Genomic DNA, 25,977 nt, shown 5'->3' with positions numbered 1-25,977 from the left:
GAACATGTCAACAGCCAACTTAATCTAGGGAATCAGGTGCCTAAGCCCCTGCAGAGTAGGCATTCCTAGCTATTGTGCTTATGAGGGCCGATCCAGTAGACATTTCAACACCTACGTTTCTCTGTGCATCTGGCTTTAAATGACACTATTCAGGTTGCATATGCTTGAGTACAATGTGCACATGCAGATACATCAAGTACTTGCAGGCAAATGTATGCACAAAATTGTACATCCCCTATCTTCAGAAATATCATTCTGAATTTTTAGTACATCAATCATCATCATTATTACTTAGTCGTTAGACTATGATGGTGCCTAGAGGCTTACTCAGGACTGAAACGCCATTACAGCAGGTGCTGTGAAAACAGTTTTGACTCCAAAAACACTTATTTCCTATTCAGATTCAGTGCTGAGTTGTACAAACTTACATAAATAAGTCACTTCTCTTCTTGAACTGGAAATGTAGTACACAGACTGTCTGTTGTAAAATTGTGTCTTTACTTAATATACATTTTTATGTTGCACAGAGTTTTAATACTTAGCTGGAATTACTCTCTTAATGTGGACAATTTTGCATGTGTTTGTTTCTTACCTGATATAATCAAAGTATTCTTTGTGCTGATTCCGATAAAAAACAGAAAGCTTAAGCATACGTCCTGCAATCACTTCAGCTTTTTCCAAAAGCTGTGTTAAATGAACTTTTGAATAATCTGTGAAGAGAAGAATATCTGCTAGTAAGAAAGAAACATCATCATCTCCTAAATCACAGTCTAAATTTATTTTGATGCCTTGTACAAAACAGACAAAGGGTGGGAAGGCAAAGAGCAGCAAAGGGCGAGATTTTTGGGACTTGAGCTTCAAAAAATCTGCCCCAAAGTGACAGTCAGTGGAAGAGCCAGGCACAAAATCCCCATCCACCAGACCACATGACCACTTATGACTTATATTTTCAGGTATCTAAAAGGGTGTCATCAGGAGGAGGGAGAAAACTTGTTCACCTTAGCCTCCAATGATAGAACAAGAAACAATGGGCTTAAACTGCAGCAAGGGAGATTTAGGTTGGACATTAGGAAAAAGTTCCTGTCAGGGTAGTTAAACACTGGAATAGATTGCCTAGGGAAGTTGTGGAATCTCCATCTCTGGAGATATTTAAGAGTAGGTTAGATAAATGTCTATCAGGGATGGTCTAGACAGTATTTGGTCCTGCCATGAGGGCAGGGGACTGGACTCGATGACCTCTCGAGGTCCCTTCCAGTCCTAGAGTCTATGAGTCTATGAGTCTATGACTGTGATACGTGGTAGTTTTCACAAGGGGTTGTCAGCATTATCTCCTACTAATGGTTTTTTCCATTAGAAACTGCTCCCTAATTCCCATGTGCCTACAACCTAGTAGCACAACATATTACCACAGAGGAAGTACTAGGGCTTTGATACAACCCAACTAATATAGGGTTAAACTCACTCCAGTGCAGTTAGCACAAACAAGGACTCACTAAATCTCTTAATGAGCAGTACAGGGCTTTCATACAGGCAGGCTCTGTGTACTGGGGTGAATTTCATCCCAATGAAGCTGTGTGTAAGTAAATTAGGAGCCAAATGTATGCTCTCTGGAGCACAGGACAGGGTGGGGTGGAGATGGTGGTGCTCTGAGACTTTCCACAGGCAGCCTGCCTAGGGGCCGTAGGGTGCTGGGTGCAGCATGCTGAACAGAAGCACCTGGAGCGCTTTCAGGAAGCTTCACAGCTGCTTGAGGCTAAAGACTGATGCAAGGATGGCCCTGCTTCAGTTTGGTTCACCAAGCACCCAGAGTGCCACCAAGTCCAATGTTTGGACAACTGCTCATGGTCTGTGCACCAACTGATCTGTATGCGGGTACACCAGGAGGACAGTGTGTGAGGATGGGGCATGTTGGGTGTCTCTGTGGCTCCCTCCAACTAGGCACCAACAAAGGAGCAGCCACAGTTTGTTTATACATTTTTTAACAGAAAATAAGCCGCCTAAACCAACTCTTCCATTTCCAGATGTGACAGGTACTGACTACTGACCATTATTCTGTGTCACAATAGCTGACAGACAGAAACTAATCCCTTTCATATAGCATGTTTGTTTTCTTTCTCTCCCTATGTGCTGTATCTTTTCCCAGCAATCTTACCTCCTGTACAAAACTCTATGATTTCACTCCACTCAGAAACAACGTAATCCCCATCAACTTGCTTTGATGCTGTCTGCACTGCTACTGTATATTCCGTTCTTGGGCTCAAGAACCAGTGTCCACGAACAGTCATAGGGAGAGGAACAGCTTTTGCAACCAGTTTAGTGGGTACATCCTAATGGGACAAAAAAGTATGATCAGTTAGTTGAGCAAAACTATATTCAGAAAGTCATATAAATTAATTGGGGCGGGGGGCGGGATGAAGTTCAATAACCTTATTTTAAACCCCTTATGCCCAAATTCTGCTAACTTTTCTCACTCAGGTACCACACTGAAGTTAATAGGATGACACACACACTAGGAAGGGGAGTGAGATTTAGCCTTTAGCTAAGGGCATTCTTTTAATATTGGATCTATGTGAATATAGACTAATATTATTACCTGCAACATAGCATACACACTATAGATCAAGGACATCAATTTGTACTTAAAAATGCAAGCCCATGGGGTGAAGACCATAATTTGAGCGTGATACACTATTTTACTAAAGAAATGGTAAGGCTGTTAAAACATAAGCTTAAAGAAGTCTCCTCTCACAGCTTTTAACTAAATGTAACTTCACTGGCATACTGCCTGATTTACACCAGCATGAGGGAAGACCAGCCTTTCACACAGCTCAGCACAAGATAAAGACAGTGATGCTTAAATGTTTCAAAAACCAGTGCTGCATGTGTTAAATGCATCACAACAAGCCTGTTTAAAAATAGCACACGGGAAAGGCAAATACATGGCTTTATGCGGAATTTGGGCTGTAAGCTTTGAGTCTATCACTATAGTCTTCTGGTTTCTATTTTCCCCCTACTGTTGTTTTGCTGTGGCAGAGCTTCAAACTACATTGTGCTGATAACAAAGATGGAGGCTCTCTTTTGCAGTTAGCAAAGCACACAAGATGCTGAAATGCTTGAACTCCACAACATCAAGGACTGCAGCTTAGATCTCGCCACAAGGGAGTAGATGGTATACAATGTTTCATTGCCAGTACTATGCAGGAAACATGGCTGATTTCTGCGTCCTTCAAAATCCTGTAGAAGATGGTAACAGCCTTGATCTTGGGAACAAACTGTGCAATAATAATAAAACAGGCAATACTGATTAACTTAATTGTAATCTTCTATTCTCCATTTGTGTGTACGCAAGCTGAATGGTATTAGATACAACAGCATGCCTGGGAACAGGCAGGTAATTTCAGAATTAGTATTATTTGTATTACCAGAGCACCAAATAAAAAAAGAGCTGTGATGTATCCACAATTTTTCCATTAAGCAGAATAGCAAATAGAGATGGTCAGTATTCATTGATTAAAAGCTACAAAGGCTGACTGTCACTGTTGGATCAGAGACTGAGGGGGAGAGAATCTGCATTTGAGAAGCTGCTGGGAAAGAACCGCTGCCTAAGGAAATGAGCAGAGTGGTTGCTTTCACCGGGGATGGCTGTGAATGAGGGATTCATCGTATCAAGGTCAAATGGTGAAAACAGATCCAGGCAATTGAGGACTGGTTTACACTGATGTTATGGCAGGAGGGAATCAAAGCAAGAGACAGTGGTGATGGATTCCCTGCACTAGCGTGATGTGGGAGTTGGAGGTGAAATGCGATGGAATGTGGAAGGAATTCCCTGCACACGGGATGGGTGGCAGATGGGAGCCACAGCATCTTAAAGTGGCTGCTGTCATATGAACAGTGGACATTTTAAAATAACCTAGCTTCATCCAAACACAACTGCCAGCTAGCTAGAAATTAAAAAAAAAACCAGCAAGATTTTGTTTTTGCATGATCCATAAACATCGTTTGAAACAATTTTTTTTACTTAAGAAAAAAGGTTTCTTTTCTGTTTGTTTTTATATTAGAAATAACAGGTTTTGGCTTCCCTCTTTGTGTAAGAGGACTATTTGGAAATGGAAAAACTAGCAGGAATGTGACACAACAAGAAAGTGAAAACTAATTAGCTCAGAGAAGAGATTTCATTTAAAAACTCTTGATTTTTTTCCCCCTTATTACTTATTTTATTAACAATTTGTTGAGGGAAAAAAGCTTTTTGTCAAAGACTCAATTGCCCAGTCTCTTAAACTCATGCCTGAGAAAGCTCCTAGGCCAGTTACTTCTATGATTTTGGGGCTGATTCCCACCCCCCAATGTGGGACGCTTCAATTGTAAGTTAGTGTCAGACTGTGAGATTTAGCATGGGCATGTCGCCACTGTAAATAGGGTTACCATCTTTTTTAATAAATGGACAACATTATGCAGAATCCAGGCCAGCGGTGCAGCGTGGGTAAGGAATCACAGCCATTGACATACAAAACCAGTCACATATTTCAGAGTTCTTGACTCTATGAGCAAACTCTGCAAATAAAGACTTAAGATGTCCCTGGTCACAAGTTGTAAAGGCTTCCACAGGTCCCTCATCATAATGTCACTGCTCAGCCTACAGCAACAGATGAGCAGGATGGGACAGTGAAGAGTTAAGGTTGTTTGGTAAACTTATTTGTGCATGTTCCTATTTTAATAGTTGGGTTTATTTTTTAATGTGCAGACTGAAATGTGTTTTGAGAAAACTACAATGTACACTAATGGGATTTTCCCCCTTAACTAAGTGACACACAGCAAGAGGGAAGCAGGAAAAACAAGGATGAGAAAGAAAAACAAGGAAAGGATTAAAAAAAATGACATTCCCGTCCCCAGCACTAGACTGTACACAATACCTCATCTTAAATAGATGTTATAGGACTCCAGCCAGACTGCACTCAGCAAAGCTAATGGACTCAGCAGCCTGCTAGTGATTCAATCATTATTTAGCCTCCTTATCATATTTCCTGGGGACGTACAAAAATTGTCTTAGTCTTGGCTCTAGTTTCTGTGCACATATCATAGAGGTGGTTATTGCCCCCATTAAGTCTGCCTTCTTGGGCTTGCCACTGAAGGCTTTACATCTTCATATCACTAAAATGTAAAATAGTACCACTAAAATTCTTCTAGAGTAGAGGTGGGCAAACTACGGCCCTGGCCCCTCCCCTGCTGTCCCCCTTCCCCCGCAGCCTCAGCTCACTGTGCTGGTGGTGTGGCTGGCTCCAGCTGGGCAGAGTTACAAGTGAACACAGGTTACCCTGGCATGGGACCCCCCCCAACAACAGGGGGTCCCCAGCGCTGGGCACTTGGGCAGCTCAGTAGCGGTGCCCCTCCCCGCAGGAGAGCAGGTGGGCAGTGCAGATGGCAGGAGCGTGGCTGGAGGACTCAGGAGGAGCACCAGGCAGCCGCACAGCTGGACAGAGAGAAGTGGCGCTTTGAAGGGGAAACTGCTGCTCCTCCTGAGTCCTTCGCCCATGTTCACAGGGCCACATTCCGAAAAGGGCTTAGGGTGGGGGGGAAGTCATGAAGAGCTGTGGTACTTGGACTGAGGCAGGGCTGCAGGTGGAGGAGACAATGGGAGAGGCACCACCTGGAGAGGGCGCACCAGCTGGCAGAGCTAATCCCTATGACAGCCAGCAGGAGGCACCATTGTGGTGAGTAGAGTCTGTCACATAGGGGCTACATGATCATCTACACAACAAGAACAAAACTTTATTCAAAATATAAACTATTATTTGCATATGTTGTTATGGCTTTCTGGGAGTCAAGACCTTCCGCCTCAAAGGCAGGATAGATCAGTGGGGAGAGCAGATAAAGTCAAGAGAACTGAGTTGTGTTCCTAGCCCTCCTACTCACTGCTTTACTCTGAGCAAGTCACTTAGGGTATGCCCACTCTACAGGAACTGCAGCAACACAGCAACAGCTATGCTGACAGAAGAAATCTTCAGTCAACCTAGCCCCACCTACACCAGGAGCTAGGTCACCTTAATTACGACACTCAGGGATGTGAATGTTAGCTAGATCACTCTAAATTTTAAGTGTAGACTAAGGCTCAGTCAATCTCTCTGTGCCTGGGCTGCTTCACCTGTAAAATAAGTTACTCACTTGGGTTAAATGCTTTGAGATACTCTAATGAAAAAGGCCTATAAGTATAAACTATTACAACTAATAATATATGGGAGGCTTTGTATGTGTCAATATATTAAACACACTGAGTAATCCTCAATTCCTGTTTAGCAGAGTACTTAAACACTTTGCTCAAACAAACTTATTTGTAGATATGGCAGGTGGCTTGAAACTGTTCTTAGCACTAAAGACAGATTACATGAAACACATCCTTTGACATGTACTATTATTAAGCTATTAAAATAATGGTCCTTGGAGTTCTCCCCTAAAACCCATCTACGGTACTTATTTCAATCCATCTGAAGAGAAAAAATCCAGCTTTTACCTATTCGTTAACCAAATTAGCATCAACATATTTCAAGTTACATGCAACAAGACTAAACAGATCCTATTTAACCATCATTTTAATTGACACCGCCACCCCATGCAGTTTTACAAAAGCAGGTATCCATTTCCTTTTGACCAAGTAGTTTACCTCAGTGAGGAGCTAGGCAATTGCTGAGGAAAAAAAAAAAGAATGGCCTATCCTTATTACATTACTTGTATCTATAAACAGTTTATAAACTGATTTAAATGTTGAAGTAACAGGTACACTAATTTGCTATTGATCCTTTCTGGACAGTCATAGCTTTTACATCAACACATTTATATTAATTTGTATTTAAAGGAAAAAACATGAATTAAGAGATACCCAGAATCAAGAATCCACCTGATAAAGCATTTTATTAGAAGAAAAGTATGTTTAGTCTTTCAGCATAAAATGGGAATTTAACTTCAAAGGCTACCAATGCAAAAGCAAGATAAACAACAAGAAATTCTGTTCTAATTTATTTGGCTGCAGGGAACCAAATAAGGTACCTAGGGTGAAGCAGGGCTGGGGAAAGGCAGAGAAGCTGGGGAGCTCCTGCCTGGAAAGCCCCAGGCTGCAGCCTAGCAGAAGGCTAAGAGGTACTGGGCGTTGCAGGGTGCAACCCAGGGGTAGGCCAAGGGAGCAGGTCCAACCCCCTTTGCTGATGATGAGAGGCTAATACTGCAGTCTGCCCCAGGGCGTGGGACTAGCTAATGACTGGGCAATTGCCAAGACACTGAGGCAAAGTGGGGATAGAGGGTGGGGGGTTCCCAGGGAGAGGAAACCCCTAAGAAAGAGGAAGGGATTACTGCCAGGGGGCAGAACCCCACATAAAAGGGGCACCGGGGTCCAGGGAAGGACACGGGGCCAGTAGCCGAACGGCGGATCACCGGCCTGCAGAGGGCGCGCCGAGCTGGAATTTGAGGTAATTCCCAGGACAACCAGCAGGAGGCGCCGCGGGGTGAGTGACACCGGTTACAGTACACAAAACATTACTTCCAACCATCCTCATAGAATCAAAGGAATAGGACAGGAAAACTGAGGAGGAGAGGAGGGGTTATAAATATAAAGATAACCATAGTCACGGTAAAAAATACCTTTGGTGGTAAAAAGGTTAGCAGAAACATTTCCTGATTAGTTTATAAGCCCTAACTGGTACAAGTGTTAGTAACAGTAAAGATATCATGATCTGATCTTGTTCCACTGGGTATTTGTGCTCTGATACCACTCATCTTTTATGGACCCTGCCGACATATTTTAATCCAGCAGGTGATTGTGCCTTTGATAAGGTTGTCCTCCCTTGACTTCCATCTCAGTCCATCCCGCTACCTTTCTAATACTATAAGTCAATAGAAGTTTTGCTTGAGTTGAGGCATACAGGATCATGAGTGCAAACAAATTCAATGTACCACTGTACAGAGAACTAATGGAAAAGATGGAAAGCAAATATTCGAGTCATAGCTGCTGAAATGTATGAGCAAGTGTGCTAAGACATTCTGAACAAGCATTAAGAGGTGGAGAAGGACTGATGGAAACCCTCCTACAAGTTAATTCCCATTACCGAGTCTTGTGTCAGGAAGACACATATTGCTGTTGTGAGGGCATCATGGATACACAAAGGTGCACAATGCACAAACTGTATAACAAAAAATAAGAGCTGTAGGGGAACCAGAACTGCTGTTTTGCAGGAAATCCTGCTGGTTCAAAATTTGTTTTAGGTCTCAAGTAGAATGAAAATAAAGAATTTCAATATTCCTGCAAAATGAAATTTTCAAAAAATTATTTTGACTCAAAACATTTAATTTCTATAAAACTGAAATGTTTTTTATTGATTTGACTTTTAAACTTGAATTTATAATATAATACAAATTACACAGAATATTCTAACATCATCAAAATGTTTCATTTCAATTTCTTTTAAAAAAGTTTTCCCACAAATATTCTGCTGGAAATTTTTTAAATCAGCTATATTAAAAATCCCAGCTTTCTAGTGAATTCAGCATCTGGCTTTCCAGGGAAGTCAGAAGGATTGTCACGACATTCACATTTATTTATTTTAAGATCACACATTTCCATTGTTTGCTATTTTATAAAAAATTACCTTGTGTTTAAATTTGTTGGAATTCTTGTTCTCTTTCTTGTTTAGATCAATAAAATAGTGAGTAATACGGTCCTTGGATTTAGAATCCATGTCCCATGAAATCTTGAAAGAATCACATGTGATGTTACTTATTTTGATATTGTGTGGGACTGGAAGTTCCTCCATCTCTGCAATCCCACTATCTTGTGATTTATTCCCTGTGTAAAAATAAACATTGACTGCATTAGACAAATATGCACTAAAGTATGACTGTTTCAACTTTCAGCATTGATCCCTTCCAACCATTCTTCTACAAAAATATATACACACAGCTTAGAAGCAACATTAGGCCCAATTCTGTAAGTCATACTCGGGGGAGAGCACCTGCTCACATAAGCTATTGCCTTGAAGTCAGTGGAAATACTCACATAAGTAAATGCTCATCAACATAAGTAAGGGTTCCACAATCTAGATCATAGTAAATTGGACAACAAAGATGTTGTCCCTCTACATATATGGTTCCACAGAGATATATGAAGTGATGGCTAACAGTGAAAAGTTAACAGGACCAGAAATGACTTAATTTCATAGTGCAGTTATAGACTGTCAAATGCAGTGGTTCTCAAACTTTTGTACTGGTGACCCCTTTCATGTAGTAAGCCTCTGAGTGCAACACCCCCACCCCCCGTATAAATTAAAAGCACTTTTTAATATATTTAACACCATTATAATGCTGGAGGCAAAGCGGGGTTTAGGGTGGAGGCTGACAGCTCACAACCCCCCCATATAATAACCTTGCGACTCCCTGAGGGGTCCCAACCCCAAGTTTGAGAACCCCGGTCAAATGTAAGAAATATAATTAGAAATGGAATTCGTCCTAGCAGTGATTCTCAAACATCAAGTATAAAACAATGCTTTCAACATTTACAAGAGGCATGAAAATATAAAATCTGATACTGTCATATTTGCAACGAGCATCAAATACTGACATTGTGATAGTCTCAATTTGTCCCTTGGTTCTAATTGTCCACTGACCCCACAAGCCACACTTGAACTAAAATTAGGTATTTCCCTAGTGAGTGCTCCCTTGCAGTGGCACTGCCAGCAAGTGTTAAGGGATGAGGTGATCTTTGCCAGACTCACACTGCATAAGAGTGTAGAGGGATGCAAATCAACAACAGAAAAGAACAAGATGAAAACAGAGAAAAGGACACAGGACAGGGAGCTAAAAAGCAGTGAAGATAGATGGATAGTATGATGTGATGGAAAAGAGAGAGGATAAGAAACAAGTAGATAAAGATGGGGAGGAAGATAGAGAGATGAGGAAAAAAAAGGAGTGTGGGGGAATTACCACTGACAACTACACTCAGGTTAGTGGGGGAATTACCACTGACAACTACACTCAGGTTAGAGGCAGTGGTACCAATTAGAGGAGGCTGGTGGGAAGGCAAAAGCCCTCCCCATACCCCGCCAAGGTTTTTGCACTTGCTGTAAGTTCCATAGGATCCAGCACTTGGGAGATGGTGCGGAGGGGCATGGCCTGACCATTTTAAGCTGTGGTCCCAAACTGTATCAATACGACTGCTGCTGGAGCATCGCTCCAGTTGCCTGATAATGCCACCACTGAAATTTGACCCGGATGCCCTTCCATCTAGACAGAATACATGACTTTGGACACCAGGATCTAAATTTACAGGAGCGTATGTAAAACCTACAGATCCCAGTTGCTAGCGGGTGGGATTGAACCTGGGACCTCTGGAGCGTAAAGCATGAGCCTCTACCACATGACCTAAAAGCCAACTGGCTGTTAATCAGCCTCATTTAACTCTCTCTAAGTGGTCTCAGTACCATTAGATGGGACAACACAACACCACACCCAGAAGGTGTGTGGGTTACATACTTCCCCTAGCTGAGGAAGCTCATCCCAAGCTTTAGAGTTTTCCCAGTTGAAATCCCAGTGGTCTCAGTGCCACTAGATGGGACACAACACCACACCCAGGTGTGTGGGTTACACATACACCACGTTTGTGCACTAAAGCAAAGGTTGTTTTATGTGTGCAAATTCTATATTTGTGCTTATGCATCAGTATTATGTATTTACTGTTGGTCCCAGACAAAACCTGATCACATGCTTTTGAAAATTTGGGCCTGATTGTTCACATTAGTAAAATGATAAGCTGTTCATTAGGAATTAAAAATACAAATGTGATATGAGCAGAATTTAGGAATCTAAGATGGAATATGACAACCTCTGCTTTAAGCTACAAAGAGTCCTGTATCAGAGGGGAAGACACTTCGTAAAGAGTCCTGTATCAGAGGGGAAGACACCATGAAAGCTTATGCTCCAATACGTCTGTTAGTCTATAAGGTGCCACAGGATTCTTTGTCGCTTTTTACAGATCCAGACTAACAGGGCTACCCCTCTGATACCTAACCTCTGCTTTGTTAGCTGTTTTTCTCTGATAAATAAAGTAAAGGTAGCAGAATCCTTGACAAACTGTACCGGTGCAGCATTGAACGTGAAAGCTGAACCTTTACAATTCCAAGTCTGGTCATTGTTTTTAGACTGATGTGACTGTAGAAAAAGGTGTTTCCAAAAAAGAACAGCATGGGTTGAAAAGATTCTTTTCCCTCCTTTGAGTAGGGTGACCAGATGTTAAGGGGAAAATATCAGGACCGCCGCAATGGGGGGCATTTTTTTTTTTTTAAATTACACTCACCTGTCCGGGAGTTCGGCATCAACCCGGCAGAGAGCCCTTCAGTCACCGACGGTCTTTGGTGGTATTTCAGTAGTGGGTAATAAACTATGCCACCAAAGACAGATGCACCCACTGCTGAAATACCGCCGAAGACCGTCCATGACTGAAGGACTCTCCACCGAATTGCCGCCGAAGACCAGGAAACAAAATATTGGGACGAATGGCGTCCCGACCGTACTCCACAAAATCAGGGCAGTCCCGATTTTATTGGGACATCTGGTCACCCTACCTCTGAGGTTCAAAAGTCAGTTACAAGAAAAAAGGCTGCTTTCCAAAAATAATATTTTTTTTCCAAACATATCTTTTCTACTGAAGTTGCAAACATTCTACTCCCAGTGTCAACATTTGTATAGTGCAAACTGCTATTTCTTTTCTTAACTCAATATTGAGTTTAATATACCTAAATTAACAACCATGCAGTTGTAAACACAATTAACACATCTCCTGCAAACAATACGGCCTTGTTAGAGACTGAAAAAACAATTCTAAGCCATGACGTTCTACTGTATCATATACTTATTTCATCCCACTCTTTTGCTCATGATGTCTCTGGAGATCTGGTCTTTCCTCCATGGCATTGCATTGCCCCCATCTGAATTGTAAATGTATATTTTATACGTTATTATCTACGTCAGAAAAAAATGAAGAGGCACAGTTTATGAACATGATAATATTTCATGTTTCACTATTGACTCACACTCTTCATTAAGACCAGCCTTCCAGAATAAATACCCCTAAGTATGTGAAACACTTTACTAACAGGAAAAGGCTATCAAGGCATCAATCAGATCTGGTTGATCTGAATGGCACCTTCCTTCTTTTTTCAAAAATTAAATCCTTCAATTCAGTTTTTCTCCAGAAGCAAACCTAAGGTGTCTCTTGAAGTTATATGAGCTAATCCTGTCAATTTTCTTTCCTATTTTTCATATTCTGTTTATTGAATGCAATGGCTCACTTTGAATCCATATTGACAGGGCCAGCTCCAGGCATCAGCTTATCAAGCAGGTGCTTGGTGCGGAAACTCCAGAGCAGGGCAGCACTTTCAGGTATTCGGCGGCGATTTGGCGGAGGGTCCCTCACTCCTGCTCGGAGCGAAGGACCTCCCGCTGAATTGCCGCAGATCGCGATCGCGGCTTTTTTTTTTTTTTTTTTTTTTTTTGGCTGCTTGGGGTGGCAAAGCCCCTGGAGCTGGCCCTGCATATTGACCTGTCATTTTCTAATATTTACATTAAGATCCTTAGCTATCTAAGTCATCACAAGTACGAATGATTTATCGCAATCAACTGTCAATCCATCTCTTCATTAATTTTAATAGTTTTTATTAAGACAATTTCAAGTCTCCCCTTTACTAAAGAAAAGAAGGTCAACTAAACTTTTCCCTCATGTTAGATTATCAAGAATTGGTATCATGTTTGACAGTCTATAGTTCCTTCACAGCAGTCATATTTTTTCTTTGGTACAGTGGCCAATACCACATATGCAGCATTGCAGTTGAAATCTAAAAGTATTTTGTAGTTCACAAATCTATTACCACCTATGAACTTCCTGGCTGTCATGGTGCTTTACACCATGGCCAATCAGAACAACATTGCAACAGTGGGAATAGACTCAGATCCTCTTTTTCAAAAAGTACCAGCCCCTGCCATTTGATTCCAAGTACTAACTCAGACCCCAAAACCTGCAGTTGGATCTGTTCAGATGGATCCTTACATCCACAGAGATCAGACTACAAGATGAAGGCCTCCGCAATTAGCAATATGAGCATGACACAAAGTCGAGCAAGTTCTGATCCCATTCACTAAAGGGCAATGGTTAAACAGAATACATTCAATATACATTTCCAATTTGTATTCGAAAACTATGCTAGTACAAAGTGGTAGTTTTCCCATTTTATTGCAGCTGTGCACTGTGAGAATGATTTCAATGTTCCTTTTACAATATCCACGCCTGCCCCCAAAATATTTTTACTTTTACTTATCTGTAAACTGTATATATTATACCAGATTAGTTAACTGGACATATTCCTTAGTTTGGGTCTTTGCACCCAGAACAATTATTTCACTTTTATAAGACTGACATAAGGTTCAGTGCAGATGAAAGTGAAATGGAAAAGACCTTTTAGGTTAGTTTGTCTATTTTCCTGCCGTTTAGTGAAGGATTGCTTCTTACAATATATTCTGTAATGTTGTTCAATCCAGTTTTAAATCACTCAAGCAATGGGGCTTCAACTATTTAAACTGAAGAAGAGTCTCTGAGAGGAACAGACCTCATTGTTGGGAACTTGGAAGTTCTGTTTTCAATATCGTCACCCAAATTGCTTTTACATGTTTGATGAAATTTAGCCCTCTGGAGGGGTAGTATGAGGGGTATGCAAAAGCTAAGTGGAACTCAAGTGGAACATCAGAGGTTCTAAAATTGACCAATCACACTTGTAAATTTCCATTTAAAGCTTCCCATTGTCACTTACTCGAGAGATTTTTCTATCCAGCATCTAATTTACCCCTTTATTCTCATCTCACGATGTTACTGATACACGCCCATCCATTCATGCTGAAATCTAGTTGTGAATCACTCAAAGGATAGGTTAACAAAAGGAAATAAACCCTAGGGCAAACAGAAGTTGCAACTGAACCAGTAGATACTTGCTCTGAAGTAGTCCAAAATCCCAATTAAAAAGAATTTACCACTATGGTTTGGTAGCCAGCTGTTTTCGTATTTGCCTCTCTGTCAGTTCTTTATGGATGACTTGTTCTTTCCTTGCTGAAACATCATTTAGAGGCAAAAATGAAAATAACTTACATAATGCTGGAATGGAGAACTGTAAATTGAAAATTAAAATGGGGCAGCTTCTGTTTAAAGCTACCCCTTTTATTTTGCATTTTCCTGATGCTCCAACACTGGGAACAGCAACAGGGGAACATGAGAACAATACTTTTGTCACATGTACTCTGGCTGAAAATTCAAAAGAAAAGACTAATAACCAAATGAACCCAATCTCCAGTGTTCCCCTGGAACTAGAGTCTTACCCTGGAACTAGAGACCAGACATTTCACAAACACCTCTATTTTCAGAAAGTCTGAGTTTAGTTATTTAATAAGTAAACAGTCCAAAAGATTCTTGATCCTTTCATGAGAAGCCAAGGAAGCTACTTATTTGTGTACTGTTCACACTTTGAAGGACTAAAATCTTATGCTCAAAGCCACAAAATAAACAGGAAATGCCAGCTTCACTGACATCAGTTGGAGAACCACAAGATTAATGCTTTATGCTCCTATTCACACTCTTATCTCTCTCTACCATACTCAGAGTTAAATTTCAACTTAAATTGTCTAATTAATTTTAAAGCAATTGTGATTGTCACTACTGCAGCTAAACCAAAATGCCAGCAATTGAGTAGATACAAATTATATAAAATATATACTTAACTCAGTGTTTTCATTATATCCCCAATTCAGAAATTAGCTATGAGTGAAAGAAAGAAAATAGCACTGATGCTTCTGTTGACTATTCATGGCTTTCACTTGCCACTGTTGGAGACAAATGATAGAACTTGAGAAGTGATAAAACCAAGCTGAAAATACTTGAAAGATGTCTGAGACTGCTTTTGAATTGGTCTCACTACCTGGAAAACAAGCAGCTGAACCATTAGGTCTGAAGTGGTGGGAGACTGAAACAGAAAAATCCTATTGGAATCTCTTGCTGAAAAAATGGTGATTGTACATACACAATAACTACATTTTCTGATTTTAATAATATAAGCACCCTTCACTTTTCCGTTAATACTCAAAAGACCAAAGTCCACAACCTGGAGAACTTGTCTACTGATTTTTCATTTAACATACAAAGGCTTTTTAAGTTATCCACAAGGAGACCCTGAAGGCATTCACTTCTAATACATTTTTTTAAATATACACAGAAGAAATTTTTACAAAACTGGAAAAATAAAATAATAGTTGCTTTTGGGCTCTGATATTACACTAACAGTCAAATTAAGCATCTAAAATGAGGCATTAACAATGGAAAGATACTTAACTGTCACATGACTAGCAAGCAAGTCCCTATATAATTTGCATATATATGATACCATGTCCCCACCTCTATTTTGCATATAATTCATCATGTGGACAACACATTAAAAATAAGGGCTCATGCTGGAAGGCTACGCACCAGACACACTGCAGTGAGACTACTGAGCATTCAGACTCGCTACAGAGCTGATGTGATTTTAATTAGGAATCAAATCATGCTTTCACTCCCATAACTCCATACCTAATGCAAATAGTTTAGCGTGCATGATATCAGCCACCTCTCACAGGAACAACTATGCAGTCTGATGCACTGTGTAAACATGAAGAATTATCCATCAGTCAAACAAATTCATGGAAAACAGTACCTGGAAATGATTGACTACAATGAAATAATGAGCACCAATCAACAAGTAACAAACAAAACAAAAAACCCTACAGCAATAATAAGCATGACTGTTTGTATTCTCAAAGCAAAACAAACTTCTGAAACATTCATTCCATTGCAATGGCACTCTTTAAAGCAGAGGCAATTAAAAGAAGACATAATCATCACCTAGGATGAAATTCTTCTGTGTGGTGGATTCACAAAATACCATTTGTTGTTTATGGATTGCCATGCAGGAAAAGACCAGTGGACATTTTTTAAAATTATCCTCTGCTTGCTCCCTGGACCCAGATGTTGCTGTTCTGGTTCTAGGAGGACTGTGGGAGGATTTTTCATACTGATAATTCCCTGGCACATGATTAGAGTTCAACTCATAGTTAGTTCCATATCTGCAGCTAGGATTTTATGTGTATCTACATATGCCAAAAAACTGTAATATCGGAATAGAATTTTCCTGTGAAACACCTTGTCAAATGAAGAGGTAACATAAATAATGGTGACAATTATACATCTCTAAAACAGTACAAATAAGGGTGTAATTTACATATTAGCAAGAGTTGAACCGAAAAAGCAACCAACAGAAGGGTGTAAGAAAGTGATAAAAGGGCCCGCTGTGTTGCTTTAAACTTTCCTGTTGGCTTTTTCCCCTATTACAATCCCATCCTCATACCCCATCAGTGTGTAAATGACACCTATTTAACAATATGTAGTGTACTTTACAATTTACACCACTTCAGAATCTGGCCCACCATGTGCAGGTCCACTGCCTTATTTAACTTCTTGTTGAAGACATCCTTTGCAAGGGATAAGGGCAAGTCATCTGGTTCTGAGGTTTTCCTGCTCAAGGGTAAATCTCTGGTAATTTTGGAGTCCTGGTGTGAGAAACATGGGTGCAAGTTCTTGTGATCTTCCATTAGCAATGTGAGAACAGTATTACATATTTCCTAAGCCACAATGCAATTTTAATAGGCTCTTGGAAAACATGTCCTTTAGGGAGCCTCAACAAATGATTTGGCATTCTGGATGACTTATTGTTCAGTTTGTGACTTTAATGTTACAGTTTAGATGTGAATATACATGTAACCATCCATCAGTCTGGTGTCTGCATCTAAGGTGTCTGCATCAAATCATTTACTCTGTCCAAGGGATGGAATATCTTTTGCCTTTAACATAGCCTGCATTTTGACAAACTTCAAAACAGTAGACTCTCGATTGGTGTGCCCAGTTTCAGTCCGATCACACTCCCTTGCAGAGATCCCCTGGAACCTATGTATTCAGAAAACAGATATCCCTATTTGGAGCAGGGAAAAAATCTAGAGAAGCCACTTTCCAAGCTGTTAATGAGAAACAATTCACTCATGAGGATGGAATTTTGTACATAAAGATTAACTCACATTAATCAAATAGTCAGGTTTCTATGTAGCATATTAAAATGAACAAACAAAAAACCTTAGCCCATAAATAAAACTGGCATTTAAGTGAGGCAATAAAAGCTTGATAGGGCAATCAAACTGAATTATTTTACTGTGGTTACGGGATAATAATATGCACACTGGACGAAACATAGCCAGGTGCTGAACTTAAATTCCACTGAGGTCCAGTTTTGAGGGTTTAAATGCGACATAAATGGTGCACAGGTCATTGTGCTGATCTGCACAGGGGTGAATTTCACCCAATGGAATAAAGACCTACTCTTTGAAGTGGTGCAGCAGACATTTTTCTTGCATATAAATGGTATTCGTCCAATGGACAAAATCATTCTCTACATGGATTTGTGTTTGTACAGGCAAGAGTGACTAATGAAACTGCAGAATTTTTAAAAGCCAATACTGGTTGTCTAAGGTTCCTGTTGGGTTTCCCAGCGAGGAAACCCATAGCACTTATAAGTACATATACCTATAGGTTGGGAGATAAACAAACCTAGTTGGAGGCAAATTGGCTACAGAAATAAATTCATTTCACTCAATAAAATGTAGATAACTTTTATCTGGAATCATCTGAACCATAATAAGAGTCGACTCACTGGGGAAAACTCAGTGACTCTTCACAGTACCCCCAAAAAGGCTTAACACCTTTCCCCATTTTAGGGAGAAGAGGCGTTTTCTCCATCCAAAGGAGCAACAAGCTTAACCTGAAGAGAAGAGTTTCTCTTTTGTCTCTTTAGATAGGTTACTACCAATGACTAGTCAGATTAGACTAAGGCCAGCTCCAGCCTACCACCTACTTTGGTATAATTTACATCATTTCTCCCACCCACATAGCTAGCGGCTCTCATGGAGGTGGATTTATGATGCTGACAGTAGAGCTCTCTCCCATGAGCACAGAGCGTCTTCATCAGACGTGCTGCAGCTTCTAGTGTAGACTAGTCCTAACATTGCTGCAACTAATAGAACTCTTACAGGTGCAAACAAGAGCTTTGTTTTGTATTGGGAACTTTTGTGTGGACTCAAAGCAAGATCATTTCTCCTGAGCACTGTCAGACTTGCACTTCAAGGAAGAACAAGAAATGAAATAAGAGATTGGACAGAGAAATTCCCTTTGAAAGATTCAAATCCTGATGCCGCCACCATGAGGGCATTCTGGGCAACAACATTTATTAGTTGGTCCAAATTCTGCTTCAGCTCCTTGGAAGGCATGACCAAAAGGACCAGAGGATCATTTTAGACAGGGCCAATCAGTTGGCTCCCTTAGTGCCAAAAGAACTTGCCCTTGGCAGATGAGTTCCCTAAAGAGATATCCACTACTATCAGAAATGCTATAAGTTTGCATTTGATTAAATTCTCCTCCAAATAAACTGCTCTGCGGCCACAGTTAGTACAGCATTGCCCCAGGTACATGGCATCTTGGAAGGCAATATGCAAGTATTCTGTCACTATATATCCTACAAATTGGAAATCAGCCAGGATGTTGGGGGGAGAGAATACATTGGACAGAAGAATCTGACTTCTTCTCGAAATTTATAAGATAACTGTCCTGTCTGAGATAGTACAAAAGTGTTGTTTTCCTATCTTTGTGATATTTTGGGATAGCTTTGGAAGTTCTTTAAGGACAAAATGCCTATCCAGTCAGGAACCTCCTCGAAGAGACAGTCCTTATCAGTATGATGACTTCAGTACATCCATTTTGAATGAAGAAGGAAGAGGGATGACCGGTGAGTTAAGGTTAGAAGTTAGTAGCTGAGAGACCACTCTGAACTAACTCAATTGAAGAATAGTGTGACAAAAGGGGAGAACAGAAGGTTTAAACCCCCAAAAATCAGCAGTTAAATCACCTAATTGCATAAAAGTCTATTGAGTAAGGTCTTTCATGAAAGCTTGTAACATTCAAAATCTGATGGTCACTATGAGATATGTATTCAGACTATGGTTATGAATCTATGCATTTATGTATATAGAAAACTGTCCTCATGATCTGTGGTGCAATTCTAGCTACACCTTAGAGCAGGGAGGGGCGCCTGCCAAGCCATGGGTTTATAGGAACACTGTCTAGCCCAGGAAAAGACAATGATGGGCCATTAGAGTTAATGGGAGGATATTGAGACACCCCAGCTATCAAGTCAAGAGGAAATCCCACCCCCACCCCCAAGTTGTCATGCCAGAGGGGAAAGAGAAAGTCTTTTAAAAAGGAGGCTTGCATCTGAGATTTATATCTAGAGACTGAGGTACAGCTTCAAGCCAGGAAGCTGTCTGTGAAATGCTGGATCCCCCTATAGCTAGGGGGAATGCTGGGAAAGGGTTCAAAGGCAATAGATAATTAATTGTATTAGAAAACGGATTTTTATCTAATATGGAAGTGTAAAGCCTGAGGTTGAATCTTCATGTTTATTTTCTGTGTAACTTCTATATGTTTGCTCTCCCCTTACTATTTCATCTCTGAATCTGTGTTTTTGCTGTTAAATAAACTTTTAGTTTAATTTTACCCCAAGCAGGAAAACTATGTGGCTACTGGGGTAATGGGCTACCAGATAGGAATGGTCCAAGTGTCTGGTAATTAAGAACCTTGGGGAGAGCTGGGACTGGAAGGGTTGTTGGTGTCACCCTGAAAGGAGTAACTAGGCTGGTAACAGTAACACTTTGTGCATGCGGCCTAGCTACTGGTATCAGGCACTCTGAAATTACAAGGTAATTAAGGACAGGCAGTGACACAACCCTTTACCAGTCTGGGTGATCCCCAAAACGTCACAGATGGCCCATTATTTGACTGGATAGAGGGAATGAGGGCTACTGTCACTCTGCCTGACAAAATTGATGAGGTCTAACTGCCTTGACTGCCACAAAAACCCTGGCTATCAGAGAAAATAAGTTTGGGAGAAAAGAAGAGGGAAGAAATATGTCTTAGAGGTGAGTTCCATTTTTAAGGTCTCACACAGGCCTATCTGGACTAGAGAATCTTAGGGCTTGGCTACACTTGGAGTTGTGCAGCGCTGGGAGTTACAGCTGTCTTCGTACCGCTGTGCAGGGACAGCGCTGCAGTGTGGCCACACTGACAGCTACCAGCGCTGCAGTGTGGCCACATTTGCAGCATTTGCAGTGCTGTTGGGAGTGGTGCATTGTGGGCAGCTATCCCACAGAGCACCTCGTCCCATTTTGGCGCCGTGGGTTGTGGGAAGGGGACAGAAGGGTGCGGGTCATTCCGCTTCCTGTCCCAACGCCCCGTGGTGCAACGCTTCACATTCCATTAGTCACTGTTTTTCCATCCATGTTTGGCGCCATCATGAGTCTCTCAACGGTTTGCGTGCAGTGCAATTTCTGTCGGAAATGGAGCCCGAGCTGCTGAGGACTTTGCTGATGAGTGTCACCAGCACATCACGTTTGGCAGCTGAGCTATTCCTTCAGCTCCAAAGTGACAGTGAGGAGTCCGACGATGATATCGAGTTGCCTGACGCATGTGACACTAAATTGCTTGTGGCAGTAACGGACGTGCTCAGCACCGTGGAATGCCGCTTTTGGGCTCAGGAAACAAGCACTGAGTGGTGGGATCACATCGTCATGGAAGTCTGGGATGATGAGCAGTGGCTGCAGAACTTTCGGATGAGAAAAGCCACTTTCATGGGACTGTGTGAGGAGCTCGCCCCCACCCTGCGGTGCAAGAACACGAGACTGAGAGCTGCCTTGCCAGTGGAGAAGTGGGTGGTTATTGCAATCTGGAAGCTGGCAACTCCAGACAGCTACCGATTGGTCGGGAACCAGTTTGGAGTGGGAAAGTCGACTGTTGGAATCGTGTTGATGCAAGTTTGCAGGGCCATTAATAGCATCCTGCTAAGAACAATCGTGACTCTGGGGAACGTGCAGGACATTCTGGATGGGTTTGCACAAATGGCTTTCCCTAACTGTGGAGGGGCGATAGATGGGACGCATATTCCTATTCTGGGACCACCCCACCTAGCATCGGAGTACATTAATCGGAAGGGGTATTTCTCTATGGTTCTCCAGGCGCTTGTGGATCACCGTGGGCGTTTCAATGACATTTACACAGGCTGGCCTGGAAAGATGCATGATGCATGCATCTTTCGGAACAGTGGCCTGTTCAGGAAGCTGCAGGCCGGGACTTTTTTCCCAGACCGGAAGATCACAGTAGGGGACGTTGAAATGCCCATTGTGATCCTTGGAGACCCTGCTTACCTGTTAATGCCTTGGCTCATGAAACTGTATACAGGGAAGCTTGACAGGAGCAAGGACCAGTTCAACTATAGGCTGAGCCGGTGCCGAATGACTGTGGAGTGTGCTTTTGGCAGTATAAAAGGGCACTGGCATTCTCTTTATGGGAAGCTAGACTTGGGGGAAAGCAGCATCCGTGCGGTTATACCCGCGTGCTGTACCCTCCATAATATTTGTGAAGGGAAGGGTGAAAGATTCAGTCAGGAATGGACCTCCGAGGTTCAATGCCTGGAGGCTGAATTTGCATAGCCAGAGAGCAGGGCTACTAGAGAGGCCTAGCACAGGGCTACAAGGATTAGGGATGCCTTGAGGGAGGAATTTGAGGCTGAAAACCAACAGTAATGTTTGGTGCCTTGCACGGGAGTGAAGTGCAGTGGTTACAATAGTAGGAATCTGTTTTTCCTAAAATGATTTGCAGTGCATGTTTCTTTCCTGGGCTATGGTATCTTTCACTTTCTGCAATAATAAAGACTGTTTTCAATGACAAGAATTCATTTATTGAAAAGAAAATAACTTTCTTGACAGACACACAACATTTTGGGAACCTAAAAGGGCAAGGGGGGTGGGGTGGTGAACAGTACAGTCACAGGTTTGAATATGTCCTGTCTGGAGTGCTGTGCAATGACTGCTGCACTTCAGGATGAAAATACTGCATGGTAATGGGGGCTGAGTACAGAGGGAAAGGGTCGTAGTTCTCAGGGCTGGTTGGTGAACATACAGGTGTTGGGGGCAGCTGGTGGTGGTAAGAACCTGGATGCTGGGGAAAGGGGTTTGGAGCCGACATTGGGGCACAAGGGAGAGACCTTTGTGACTGGGGGGGGAGAGCATGGTAGTGCTCTGCCTGCATGACTACAAGTGACTGGATACAGTCTGTTTGGCGCGCCAGGAGGCTTATCAGCTGCATTGTGCTTTTCTTCTTAGCCAATTCCTTTCTCCTGCTTTCTCTTTCCCTCCAGTGCTGCATTTTCTCTCTCCAGTCCTGCAGCTTCTTACTCTCTCTGGCAGACTGATTCCTAACTGCTTTCACCACATCTTCTTTGCTTTTCTTTGGCTTTTTCCTCAGGTTTTGTAGCTTTTCAGCAGTCTGTGATAAGGCCAGTCCATTTCCAGCAGTAGTCAAGGACACTGTTATTAGAAAAAAGACAAAAATTGAAACATTTAACAGAAAGGTAGCATTGTGTATAATCACAGTGAAGGCGTTCACAGTCTCACTTTAGCATAATTTCCACATACCAAACACAGCACAGAGAGCCCACAGCAGCGAAGACATGGTGAGTAAGGGGTAATGAGTGCAGGAATTAATTAATCCTAGAAGCCATCGCGCTGCCGCGACTCACCTGGGAAGGGGAACTGATTGGTTCTGGGCTGCACTGGGGTTTCTGTGCGTTGGGGAAAGCAGAGAGCTGCGGCGGGACCTGCAGTGAACACTATCGCTACATTTTCCACAGGAGTTAATCCTGGAAGATATCGCACTGCTGCGGGTTACCTGGGAAGCAAGGGAGGGTCTTCTGCAGCAATGAGGATTCCGCCTTGGCCCCTATGCAGCTTGCCTGTGTGCAGCAATGGTCCCCCCATCCCTCGCGGCACAGTGGCGCGGACGCATTAGCCTGACTGGGACAAGGACCACAGTGGCTCTCCCTATAAACTTGCGCAAGCGCATTGCCCACACTCTGGCAGAAACTTCTGAAGAGATTACCGAGGCCGATTACCGCGACGTGATAGACCACATCAATGGGCTATTCCACATCTAGGCATGCATGCATGCAGCCATAACCCCCCCTCCTCTCCCTAAACATTTCCATCGTGAAAATAAAAGCTGCTTACCGGGAACCCGCTCCTCTGCTTCTTCTTCACCAACAAGTTCCAGTTGCTGCGACTGGCTAGCTTCTTCCTGGCTTGAGAAGGGCTCCTGGCTGCATGCCTCCTGGGACTCCCGGGTGTCTCCTCCCACCCTAGTACCCTCACTCTCTGTTTCCTCCCCCCTCTCCACCTCCCTCTCCTCTCCCTGCTCTGAACTGTCCATCGTGGTCCTCGGATTGGCAGTGGGGTCGCCCCTAAGTATCGCATCCAGCTCCTTGTAAAAACGGCAGGTCGTGGGCGCAGCACCTGAGTGGCGGTTTCCCTCGCGGGCTTTGCAATAGGCACTCCGCAGCTCCTTTACTTTAACCCTGCACTGCACTGCGTCCCGGTCATGGCCCCTTTCCATCATGGCTTTTGATATCTGCCCATAGGTATCGTAATTCCTACGGCTGGAGCGCACCTGTGACTGCACAGCTTCCTCCCCCCAAACACTGATGAGGTCCATCAACTCGCGATTGCTCCATGCTGGGGCTCGTTTGGAGCGTGGAGGCATAGTCACTGATTGATTGCACTCCACACCTGGCTGAGCAAACAGGAAGGGGATTTTTAAAATTCCTAGGGCATTTAAAGGGCGGGTCACCTGAGGCCAGGGCAGTAGAGTGCGAACTGATGAGCAGAGTGGCTGAACAGGTATTCTGGGATACCTCCTAATACCCTGGAGGCCAATTACAGCGCTTTTGGTGGCCACACTTGACGAGCAGCGCTGCATGACCAGCGCTGCAATCGTTATATCCCAAGCAGACCAGGTGTACAGCCAGCGCTGCAGCCAGGGAGTTGCAGCGCTGGATGTGCCTTGCAGGTGTGGACGGTTACTAAGTTGCAGCACTGCAACTCTCCAGTGTAGCTGCAACTCTCCAGTGTAGCCAAGCCCTTATATGATGAAAGGCTGCACCTGTCCAGCTGCAGTTGTGCTGAGAGGCTTGGAGGTTTTTATACCTCGGCAATGCCTGTGCACTGTGTAAGACTTTTAGCATGACAGAATCAGCCTCACCAGAAATGAGCACACAGATTTTGTCTCTGAGCATTCTTTGGCCTCTCAGCCATTTTGAATTCCCCATTAAGGGAGAAGCCTAACGAAACTGAAAAAACCACAGCACTGAACATTCTAGAAAAAAGATCAAGACTAGGATAGTTAACAGAAGCCTTGAGATAATGTGGTTGGGCTCAAAAATTCTCAGTTCTATTACCCAGTCATGCCTGCTCAAGTGGGATGTAAGCAAATGCTCACTACTCAGATTTACCTTGACCACCCAGAGAAAGACAACGCTCAGTGCAGTCTGTTGTGGCAAACTGTCAAGTATGTTTTCAGGGAGTAAAGCTCTGCTATTTTAAATTTCCCTAACTTGCTTGTTTTGTTAAAGTGTCACTGCATATATACTGAACAGGCAATCTGTTATCACACTAAATAGCTTTATTATAAGGTTATGCATCTGGCATGTATGTACATAAAACAGCAATACAACAAAAATGATCTCTACTTAAAACTTTTTCCTCTCTCTATTCTCCGAGAATTTTTGCTCTTTTCCATAAGTGGTACAGTAGATGCTACTAACACTGGCATCAGCATTCAAATCACAAACCAGAACACTGAGAACTGTTTAGGCGTAAGCTTTCCCTCCGCTATACTGGCACATCTTAAACATAAAAATCCACTCCAGGATGACTCAGGAACACTGAAAACGGGATCAACAAAATATCCAAATACGCTGGCATGTGGCTCCTTGCACTACTCTTAATGACAAAACCAAACATCAACATCACATAGTTGTTACATTGTTTTAAATTCCTAATTCTGTAAATATTTTGCAGACAGCATGTTTCTCTGCAGTTATGTTTTAAAAGCAAGTGCGTTCCAAAAATGTACAACAATTCAATTTACCAGAGACACATTTTCGTCAAGATTTAGAAGTATAATTCCTTCTATTTGAAAGAAGAAAAGTCTATCTGCGCCATACAAAGGGTAAAGGATAATTTCTTACCTTACATTAACTGTGGTTCTTCAAGATGATGTAGTCAGTGGATCCCACAGTAGGTGCCCTTGCACCTCGTGAGCACAAAAACAGATTATTTTTGATACCATTATCCACTGGGGCCTTGCCATGCTCTTGTGCGAGGGCATAACGAGCAAGGCAGCTGCGACCTTTTTCAGTTTCCTCACAATTTCAAAGTTTCATGTTGCTGAGGACTCCAAAAATCAGGAATGGAGGACAGATCCAGGGATCCACACTGACTACAACATCTCAAAGAACCACAGTTACTGTCAAACAAGTAACCATTCTCTCTTTCAGTATGTGTCAGCGTGGATCTCACGCTACATGACAGGCAAGCAGTATCTTCTTCCAGATTGTGGGACTGAGCAGTCATAGTTGATCAATCAAACAAAGATTCCAAACTTGACATCTGCTCTGGCTGCCATGTCAAGTGCATAATCTTTAACAGAGGTCAGAGGATTACTCCACATGGCTGCTTTGCAAATCTCCAAGATTGGCACATTTATGAAGCAAACTGATGATGTTGCCTGTACTCTAGTGGAAAGTGCCTTGAGGTTTGGGGAGAAAGACTCACCACCCAGCTGGTAACAGGTGGAAATGCACTGTGCAATCCACTTTGAGTGTCCCTGCAAAGAGATTGCTTGATCTTTCAATACACCTGATATGACCACAAAGAGAAGGGATTAAG

At 42.4% G+C, this 25,977-nt stretch overlaps 1 protein-coding gene across 2 annotated transcripts in view; it reads right to left on the bottom strand.

The window, feature by feature from the left end:
- PHYHIPL (phytanoyl-CoA 2-hydroxylase interacting protein like) overlaps positions 1-25,977 on the bottom strand; it is a 91,481-nt gene that overhangs the window by 6,379 nt on the left and 59,125 nt on the right. For both annotated transcript variants that reach the window (XM_050958612.1, XM_050958613.1), the window contains exons 2-4: positions 8,631-8,827; positions 2,153-2,327; positions 593-710 (exon numbers count right to left, since the gene is read on the bottom strand). In XM_050958612.1, coding sequence (XP_050814569.1) covers positions 593-710; positions 2,153-2,327; positions 8,631-8,795 — 458 coding nt within the window. In that variant the 5' untranslated portion in view covers positions 8,796-8,827. The remainder of the gene's footprint in view (positions 1-592; positions 711-2,152; positions 2,328-8,630; positions 8,828-25,977) is intronic.

This window comes from Gopherus flavomarginatus, chromosome 6 (genome assembly GCF_025201925.1).
Source record: "Gopherus flavomarginatus isolate rGopFla2 chromosome 6, rGopFla2.mat.asm, whole genome shotgun sequence".
Taxonomy (NCBI): domain Eukaryota; kingdom Metazoa; phylum Chordata; order Testudines; family Testudinidae; genus Gopherus; species Gopherus flavomarginatus.
Note: the sequence above shows the minus strand (reverse complement) of the source record. Positions and strands in the feature narration are given on the sequence as shown.